The sequence below is a fragment of the Delphinus delphis genome, chromosome 6 (genome assembly GCF_949987515.2).
Source record: "Delphinus delphis chromosome 6, mDelDel1.2, whole genome shotgun sequence".
Taxonomy (NCBI): Eukaryota; Metazoa; Chordata; class Mammalia; order Artiodactyla; family Delphinidae; genus Delphinus; species Delphinus delphis.
In genome coordinates, this window is record NC_082688.1 from 1,032,029 (window position 1) to 1,041,091 (window position 9,063).

The 9,063-nt window shown below is 69.7% G+C and overlaps 2 protein-coding genes across 3 annotated transcripts; both read right to left on the minus strand.

The window, feature by feature from the left end:
* Positions 1-81: 81 nt before the first annotated feature.
* Positions 82-1,593, minus strand: PHPT1 (phosphohistidine phosphatase 1). The gene is made up of 3 exons (XM_060013742.1): positions 1,390-1,593; positions 894-1,018; positions 82-343 (listed from the first exon to the last, which is right to left on the minus strand). Exons 1-3 carry the CDS (start codon positions 1,547-1,549, stop codon positions 251-253), a joined length of 378 nt encoding a protein of 125 aa, XP_059869725.1. The 5' UTR covers positions 1,550-1,593; the 3' UTR covers positions 82-250.
* A 609-nt stretch (positions 1,594-2,202) lies between these two features.
* Positions 2,203-8,766, minus strand: AJM1 (apical junction component 1 homolog). Of its 2 annotated transcripts, XM_060013740.1 has the most exons (3): positions 8,663-8,740; positions 6,965-7,122; positions 2,203-6,889 (listed from the first exon to the last, which is right to left on the minus strand). In XM_060013740.1, the coding sequence occupies exon 3, from the start codon at positions 6,835-6,837 to the stop codon at positions 3,907-3,909; it is 2,931 nt and encodes a 976-aa protein (XP_059869723.1). In that variant the 5' UTR covers positions 6,838-6,889; positions 6,965-7,122; positions 8,663-8,740; the 3' UTR covers positions 2,203-3,906. The 2 variants fall into 2 exon arrangements, with proteins under 2 accessions (XP_059869723.1, XP_059869724.1); XM_060013741.1 differs by having other exon boundaries at positions 2,203-7,048; positions 8,663-8,766.
* Positions 8,767-9,063: the final 297 nt, after the last annotated feature.

A 9,063-nucleotide genomic window follows, 5' to 3' on the forward strand; every position in this document is an offset into this window, starting at 1 on the left:
AGTGACCCGCTGCCCCCACTCTAGTCAGGGGTACAGAGAGGTGACCTAGGAACAGAGAAGCCAAGACACACAGCATTCAGGGACCAGCAGAGGGGACGATGCTTTTAATTCTCCCCAGAGAGGTAACCCCGGGCACTGAGGCCTGGCCAGGGTGGCAAAGTGCCAGGGGGTGCAGCCCAGCCTCTTGGGAGGTGGCCTTGAGAACAGAGTTCCAAGTGGGTCACTGGAGGTGGCTGGTCTCAGGTGGGCCTCAGTAGCCGTCGTCGGCCCAGGTGACCTCGTAGTCAGGGTACCTGGCTTTGATCTTCTCAGTGGAGACGGAGTGCTGGGCGCGACCGTAACCCTGAAGGGAGAAGGCAGCTCTCACAGCCCTGTCCTGGCTCTGGGCGCCCGGTCAGCAGGGACACCAGGGGCCAGCTCAGGAGGGGGCTGTCATCCCCTCCGACCACACCAGGGCGCTCTCCTGTGGAAGCGTGGCCACCAGGGTGAGCAAATCTTGAGGGAGGTTCCTTTAGCTGGAGGCCCAGACCCCTCTAGGTGCCCCCGTGTATCTGCTGGTAGCTTGGTGAAGGGAGGGACAGGGGCCTCTTAGTTTCACCCCAGCACTGATGGCCTCAAAGCACTAAAGGATGACGGCCGGTCAGGCTTTTGGACCAGGAACAGCACGCAGACCGTCAGAGCAGAGGGGCAGGGGGCGGCTCCCTCCCACCCTGTGTGCTTCCTGTGTCATGCCACGTGAGAAATGGGGAGCCTACAGGCCCCGGATGGGGGGGTTCTGCCGCCGAGAAGGGCCGGAAAACTGAGCACCCCAGGTCAGGCAGCTTGGAGGGCCAGGTCTCCCCAAGCCAGGACTGGGGCCCTCGGCCCACCCAGGCCCGAGGCTGTGGGCTCACCATGGAGTAGCCGTACACATGGATCTTCTTGTCCTGGCTCTGGTGGGAGATGCGCCCGCCCCCCAGGCACACGCAGTCATAGCCTTTCTTCTGCATCTCGCCTGATACCTTGTCATAGATGTCCGCTGGGATAGGAAGGGGGGCTCAGCACGCGCCCTGGCTGCCCTTGAAGGCTGAAGGGGTCTGAAGCCCCGCTCTGAGCAGCTCCCTCCCCAGGAAAGGAGACCCTCTGGGAAGGGATGAAATGGAGGAGGGGGTGCACCCGGGCAGGGGCGCTGGGACTAGGAGGGAGGAGTCGGGCCATGGCAGCCCCTCGTCTCCAGGACCATCTGGGTACTCCAGACTCTGGGTACTCCACGCTCCTCTGGGCCAGCCAGGGATGAAACCGGGTACAGGATCACCTCCCACTACGCCCCTCGGCCCCGCCCGCAGCCGTGGCTAGTCCCGCCCACAGACGCCGGAGACCCCGCCCCCTGGCCCTCCGCCCCGCCCTCACCGTGGTACTCGGCCCACTTGTAGCCGCGAACGATCTCTTTGCTCTCCCCCGCCGGGGCCCCGGAGGGCGGCACCGCGTGGACTCGAATCAGCACATACTTGAAGACGCCGTCGGAGTCGATGTCCACGTCGGGGATCTGGGAGAGGTCCGCCGCCGTCATGTTCCCGGAGCGCACTCACCCCCTGCGGCCCGCGGCCCTTCCCCCACGCGACCCGGGGCTGCGCCGACAGTGCGGGAGGCGGGGCCTGGGAGCCCGTGACCAATCCTGCGGGGTCATGCTGCCCGAGCCCAGTGCCTCAGCCAACCACGCGGCAACCCGCGGCACAGACTGGCCAATCGCGATCCAGCTCCTTGCAGCCCAGACACCACGCCGGCTCCACTTAAAGAGGAACTTGGGACCGGGAGTAGGTGGTGACTCAATCCAGCCCCCGTAAAAGTTCCTTTCCAGGGAGCTTGCGGGGAGGAGGGGGGTGTGACAGGCCCCTTTGGTGGGGGTTAGGAGGCCCATGAGGCCCAAGGGACGCGCGCCGGCCCTGGCGCCGTCCCCCACGTGACCGAAGGCCTCCCTTCCCCTACACCGATCCTGCTGTCCGCTCCCGCTGTCCCTTGGCTTCCCTCCGGGTTCCCCCCACCCCGTGCCCGAGGGCCTCCCTCCCCAGTCCCCCACCGAGGCCGAGGGCCTCTCTCTCCTGCTTCCCACTCCGCGTTGCTCCATGGTGTCCCTCCCAGGTTTCCGAAGGCCCCCCCCCCACGCCTCCGAAAGTCTCCGTCCCGCGTGCCACCCACTCCCCCGCACAAAGAATGAGGCAGCAATGGCTACATTCGAGTTTTATTTTCCTTGGTTCGAAAGCGCTCGCCCTCTGGAAATAATCCCGGCCCAGGGTCCTTCCTGGAGGGCCGGCCCTCAGGCGCGGGGCAGAAGGCGGAGGCACCCAGGCCGGGGGGCGCGGCGGCCAGTTTGGGAGGCCGCGAAGGCGGGTGGGGCAAGCGGGGCGCGTGGCCGGTGCAAATGCGCGGAGCCGAGGTGGGCGCACAGGCATTTAGGGGAGGGAGATGGGCGCGGGTGCACGGTCAGGGGCGAGGGCCGGGAACAGAGGCGGGGTTTGGGGGGGGGAGGTCCACAATTTAATTCAGTCGATGCCCCACCTGGCCCCAATGGGGGACTGGGGGCTACAGGAGGGCCCTTCCGGGCTCCCGGCCTTGCCCCCTCTCCAGGTTACTCGCCATCCTTGGAGCCCGGGCCAGGGCCAGCGGGCACCCCGGGGTAGGGCGGGGAAGGACGGACACTCGAGCGTGCGCTCCCGAGGGCCGGAGCCGGGCCCCCTGGCCGCACCACAGGGCACGGCTAGAGCGAGCGTTCGGGGGCGTTTGTTTAATCGCGCCCCCACCCCTCCGGTGGACCACCGCCCTGGCGAACCTGCTCCCATCCACGCTTTCCCCGCCCTGCTCCAAACTGGGAACGCCCCTCTTCTTTGGTCCTCCCTGTGCCTAGGAATAGGGTCCCTGCTGGACGGCCTCTTCGGCCCCTCCCGCAAATCCATCCTGTGCACCTGCTTCCTGCCTCCCTGTATACCTGCTTCCTGCCTCCCTGTGTGGTTAGGGCCTGCGCTGCCGTTTGCACCCCGGGTCTGCCCTGGCACACGCCTAGGGCCATCCTGTCGGGTGAGGGCAGGCAGCCCGATTCACGCCCAGCCAGGTCTCAGGTCTGGCCAGCGCCCCTACCCATACGTCCACTCTGCTTCCCCCACCCAGGACTCCCTTCCCTCTGGCTGGGTGTCTTGCACCTTGGCTGAGGACCCCCGAGTACCCCTTCACTGCTGCTTGCCCAACCCCTGCAGCAGGGCGGGCAGCGCCGTCAGTTTGCCATGGTCCGGCACAGCAGGGATGGGGGCCAGCGGAGACACCACGCGCAGGTCCCCGCCGGCCCTGCCCATCAGGCCAGGACGTGCTTGGGATGCGGACACACCGAGGCCAATCAGGGTGTCCTCTAGAGGGGAAAGGCCTCTGAGCAGGACGCATCCCAGACCACAGGAGGCGGGTGGGGAGTGTGTTTAAAGGGACGGGACTAGGCTTTGGTCGACTCGGGCTCCTGGACCAGGGCGAGCCGGGGTTGGAGAGGTTCCAGGGAGGCCCTGCAGACGGACAGGGGTCGGAGGAACCGATTATGCGCGGTGGGATCTGCAGCAGTGACCCCTCCGCGTAAAGGCAGGGCGGGCTGGTCCTCAGACCCACCCCGCCTCCCAGCGGGGAGCACCAAGCGGCCGAGGACCGGCCCTTGGGGAGGCCCGAAGGCGAGCTGGGGGAGAGGGAGCCGGGCGGGACTGGTCTGGGGGTTGGGGGGGAAGGGGGTTCGCAGGAAGGCGGAGGGAAAGGCGGAGCCTGTGGAGAACGCAATGGGGCGGAGCTTTTGGCGAGCTGGGCGGGGCCTGAGTGGACTGGGCAGGGCTCGGGTGGACTGGATGGGGTTCAGGGTGGGCCCTGGGTGGACTGGGCGGGCCCCGGGCGCGCCCTCGCGGCTCACATAATGTCATCCAACAGGTTGGCACTGGCCACCCAGTCTAGCGCGCGTGGCTCGGAGGCGGCCATGATCATGCACATGAAGGGACGGCCTGTGCGCCGGTCCGTGGGGTAGATGGTGGTGGGTGTGAAGCGCCGGTTGGCTTCGACGAACTCGCAGAGCTGCTCGTAGACGCGCGGGAACTCGTGGCGTAGGAAGACGCCGCGGAGCCGCAGCTCTCGCTGGATGTGGATGAAGGCCACCTCGCGTGCTCGCCGGCCCGCCTCGCCGTCCTGGTCCAGGCCCGCAGTGCCGGGCGGCGGCGTCAGGATCAACGTCTCCATGTCGGGTTCGCGGCCCCGCGCCGGGGGCGGCCGTGCTGGGCTGCCGGCCGCCAGCGCCACTTTGGCGAACTTGCGCACCGTGGGTCCGGGGCTGCGCGGCGCGGGAGCTGGCCGGGCAGGGGCGCCGGGTGGCACAGCGCCGGGGCCCACGGCCACGGACACGCTGAGCAGGAAGCACTCCGCCGGCTCGTAGAGGCGGCCGGCGGCCGCCAGCTCCCGAGCATAGCTGCCCAGTGGCGCCGCGTGCATGGCCAGCTCGCGCAGCGACAGGTAGGTGGGCGACAGCAGCAGCCCCTCGAGGCCGAAGCGCAGGAAGTTGTCTGCGGAGCCGGGACTCGGGAAGCCCAGGAAGAGAACGCCGCGGCCGCGCGACAAGAAGCCGACGCGCGCGATGCGCGAGAAGGCGCGGTGCACTGGGCCGCTGTCGCGGCAGAATTGCAACACGTGGCGGCACACGCTGCCCACGCGGCCGTACACGCAGCGCACCTTGTGCGCGTCCCAATCCTCGCGGCGACAGAGGCGCGAGCAGTAGTAGGTGTAGCAGCTATGGCAGGACTTGAAGTAGAGGCAGGCGTTGAACATGGTCTCGGTGCGCCCGCAGCGCGCATTGGAGCACGTCATCAGGTCATCCTCGTCGGCGCTGGGCTCCGGGGACGCGTCGGCCGCCTGACCCGGGCCCGCGGGCTCCTCAGCGCTGCCGGCAGACAGGGGTGGCGAGCGCGGTGCCCGCGTCGGGACCCCGGCGCCCGAGGGTCGCGAGTCTAGCAGGCGCCGCAGCTGGCGGCCCAGGCCGTCGGACGCGGGCTCGGGCGCTTGGCCGGCTGGGGGCCGCGAGTCGATGACCAGATCGGTGATGAGCTCGTCCAGCTGTTCGAGGCTGCGCTGGCGGCCAGAGGCGGGGCCATCGGGGACGGCGGGCGGAGGCGGCCGCGGGCGACTCCCCAGCAGCTCCCAGCTCCTGGCGCTCGGGCGCTCAGCCGCGCGCAGGTCGTTGTCGGTGATGGTGATCTCCGGCGTGACGTACCAGTTTCGGGCCAGGCCCTCGCCCATACGGCCCTTCTCCGACAGCGACGTCTCGGACAGCGACAGCGCCGCGTAGCGTCTGGGCGAGGTGGACAGGTTCACTATGACGGGCGGACGCCGGCCTTCGGGGGATGTGCCCCGCGGCTCCCGTGCCTCGCGCCCCAGCAGGTTCTCGTAGCTGCGGCCGCGGCCCAGTGGGTCTTCGCGGCGCGGCGCGGGCGCCAGGATGTTGTCCCAGGAGCGCGAGTAGTGGCGGCTGTCGGTCGCTAGCCGGGGTGGGCTGGTGCCGGTGCCGCCGTGCCACGAGGCGAGCAACGGGCCGGGGTCCGGGGGAGGAGGCGCCACCTGCAGGGTGCGGTAAGGCCTCGGGCCCCAGTCGCCCCAGGCCGGGCTGCTGCGCGGGTGCGGGTAAGTCCGCGTCAGGGCGTCTCGATTGCGGTACCGCCCGAAGTCCTCAGTGTAAAAGGGGCGGGCGGCGGGGTGAGCCCGGGGCTCTTCGGGGGCGTAGCGGGGGCCGCAGGGCGGGCCGTAGGCTCGGGGGGCCTCCCCGTAGTAGGAACGGGAGGGTGGTTCTTGGACGGGGAAGGTGCGAACTTCCCCCGCATAGTAGATGCCCCCGTGTCTTGGACTGGGCCCGGGTGGCTCTTCGGACAGAAAGGGCCTGGGGTAGTAGCTGTCGAAGGGCGGTCCAGGGCTGGCCATGAAGCCACCGGGGTGGCCCTCGGGTTCCTCGGTGTAGAAGAATTGGGTGGGGCCCGGCGGGGTGGTGAAGGGCAGACTCCGGCGCTCCGCGTAGTCTCGCGGCCCGAGAAGGGGCCCATCGCAGTACAGCGCCCGGGGGTCGGCGCAGTATGAGTCACTGGGGGTGGGGGTGAGCGAAAGCCCCACGTGGCGAGGCCCGGGCACCGTGAGGCCGTGGAGCTGCGGGGCGGCGCGGGGCCAGGGCGCGGTCTCGGTGGGCCCGCAGGGCCTCGAGCTCCGGGCGGCATGCTGCAGCACCGCGTCGTCGGGCTTGACGTCCAGGCGGCAGCGGACGTGGGGGGCCGGCCCCGCGGGTGGCTCGGCCGGCGCACAGCGGTTGGCGGCGGCGCACAGGGGCGCCATGCGGCCCGGGCCGCCCCGCTGAGGCTGCAGCTTGATGGGGTGCAGCTCGTTGGCGAGCGCGCGCAGCGCGGGGTACGCGGGCTCCCGGCGGGGCGATGCGTCGGCCGGCGCCGCCCGCTGGGCCTCCCGGCCTCGGCGCGGCGGCACAGGCGGCGAGGCGGGTGCGGGCGCCAGGCCCGGGGCCGCACGGGGTGCGCTCTTGGAGCGGGCGCGGCGCCGTGGCTCGCCGTCGCGGGATCGGGCGCGCGGCGCGGCGGGCTCCGGAGGCGGCGGCTCCGGACGGGCCTCCATGGCCTCCCGGTCTAGTGCCTCCAGGAAATCGAAACTGCGGCAGTGGCGCTTGTTGAAAGGCGCGGGCGCAGCAGGCCGGGCCATTGGGCGCTCACATGGCGGGGGCCTCGACACGGGCCCCGGGGCCGCCACCTTGATGTCCTGGTACACGGTCGACACCAGCAGGTCCGGCGGGTCCGTGCGGGTCATCTTAAAAGAGGCCTCCAGGCTGCAGCTCACTCGGCCTTTTGGGGCTTTCGCCCTGAGGGGAGACGCGGGTCAGGGCGGCCCCTCTGTAGCCCAGGCCCCGCTAACCCCCAGCGCTGGCCCGGCTTACCTGGGGCACAGTGGGCGGGGCAGCCCTGGCCACGGGCCTTGGCCGAGGCCGCAGGGACTTGCTCCATGCTGGCGTCAGAAGCACCTGCAGGAGGAAGCCAGCTGTCCGGCCACTCAGGTCCCGCCCCCTCATCCAGACCATCCTTTCTGTGCCACTTTCTGTTGGGATGAGGCGGGTCAGCCAGAACAGGGATGTCATTGCAGTGGTTCCCGAACTTCTGCGCCCACTAGTGACCACTGGGCAGGCTTGGGTAGACCCCCTTTCCTGGGACAGGCCAGCAGCGGGGTAGGAAGAGTGGGGGTGTGATCCCAGGACCACCACCGTGGTGCCCACTGCTGGAGCAACTGGGTACTCCTTTGGGGCCTTCACAGACTTCTTCACAGAGCAGGTGGCTGAAGCCCCCTCCTTAAGACCCAGTGCAGAGCGAGCCCTCCACTGGTGCAGTGTGAGGTCCCGGCCCCGGCCTTCAGCAGCTCCACTCAGTCACCTGATCGTCCCGCCCCACCTGCTGGCTAGGCTGGACAGGCAGTCCTCCCCCAGCGCTGTGTCAGGCCCCAGGTCCTGAAGCGGCCCCACCGGGTCCAGGCATCTCGGCTCGTGGACTTGCCGGCCCCACCCTCAACTCTCCGTGTGGCCCAGGCCAGAGTAATGCTTCCAAAGGTCACAGTGGACCCTAAAGCTCCCTTTCCTTTGCAGAAACATCCTTTGACTCTCCCTCATCTTGGGGTGGCGAAACCCACTAAGATCTTTGGGGCTGTCACGAAAAGCCCGGGAGAGCGACCCCCCATCTTTGCAGTGAGTACACTGCAGCCGGCGACCGGGCCCTGGTTGCAGGACCACGTGGGGGCTTGCGAGCCAGGAGCTCGAGGCTGCCCCTGGGCCCCTGAGCAAAGCACCAGGCCAGGAGGCTGCCAGCCGGGGAAGCAGGGCGGTGGGTGGGTAAAGCCCCCGCCGCCCCCGGTTCTCAGGCAGGCCCTCCCCACAGCCGCTCGGGAAGGCGCCATGGAAACCTGAGGTTCCGTGCCCCCGCATGCAGGCTGAGCTGGGGTCCAGCCCTCCGTACCAGGCTCACGTTCAGACCTGAGCCACCGGCTTCACTGGGTACCCAGAGCCTGGACAGGCTGGGAGGAGCTCAGACAGCGGTACAGGTCCCCACTTCCTCACACAGGCTGGGGGAGCGTGCTCCAGGGTGAGCTGGGTCCTCACCTGGTAGGACCTCTGGTCTGGTTGACCCTCTGTGTCCCGGGTGTGCCAGGGGCTTCCTGCCGGCAGGGCTGCCCTCCTGGGTCAAGGCCACCCAGGCCCAGTGCCTGCCCCCAGCTCGGCCTCAGGCGCACCCCAACTGCCCCTGGTTTGCAGGACCACCCCCTCCCACTCCCTTCCATCTTAAAGCTAGGCCGGAATTGGGGGCTGGATGACGGGGTGTGAGGCTCCGCCCCAGGGAGGTGACAGCCAGGCCTTGGTGCTGCTGTGATGAGGAGCTAGACCGGGCGACACCCCTGCCCGTGGGGATGGGACAGTCCGCCCTCGCCGGGGTCCTAGGCCTAATGAGCCCGGCGGGTGGCCTCCCCGCCAAGCAGCCCGGCCCCTGCCCCGAGCGCCCGGGTGGGGGGCCGGCGTCCTCCAGGGGCGGCACCCCCATCCTTGCAGGTGCCGCACCTGCGAAAGACCCGCGGGGCAGCGGCCTCGACCCCTTACCTGGGCGGTGCTCCCCCACCTTGCCCGGTGGGCTGCGCAGGCCCGGCGAGCTCTGCCGTCCCCCGCGCTGCCGCCGCGTCCCCGGCACCAGCAGAAGCTTCCAGGCAGCGGCGCGAGGCCGCCGGGCCGCTCAGTGCTGCCCCCAATGGCGACTGGCAGGACTGCACTTAAAGGGGCCGCGCCGTGGGCCGGGGACGCGTGTGCCCCGCTGGCTCCAGGTTGGGGCTGTGGCTGGGCGCGAGGTGACGGGCTCTCTGCAGCCTCAAGGGCAGGCCTGGGGTCTAACGAGGGGACCCGGGTCCAGGGGGCACCTGGCCGGTCCTGCCAGCCCCCATCTCCAGGACACCTGCCCAAGGGCAGCTGGTGGCCTGGCAGGCCTTGGAGCTGAAGCCTGGAGAAAG

Excerpts from the sequence above, each read along its gene's own strand:
- PHPT1 (XM_060013742.1), bottom strand. The coding sequence starts at position 1,549 with ATGACGGCGGCGGACCTCTCCCAGATCCCCGACGTGGACATCGACTCC. Across the intron at positions 1,019-1,389 it reads CAAGTGGGCCGAGTACCACG|CGGACATCTATGACAAGGTA; the intron begins GTGAGGGCGGGG and ends TTCCTATCCCAG. Across the intron at positions 344-893 it reads ATGTGTACGGCTACTCCATG|GGTTACGGTCGCGCCCAGCA; the intron begins GTGAGCCCACAG and ends TTCTCCCTTCAG.
- AJM1 (XM_060013741.1), bottom strand. The coding sequence starts at position 6,837 with ATGACCCGCACGGACCCGCCGGACCTGCTGGTGTCGACCGTGTACCAG.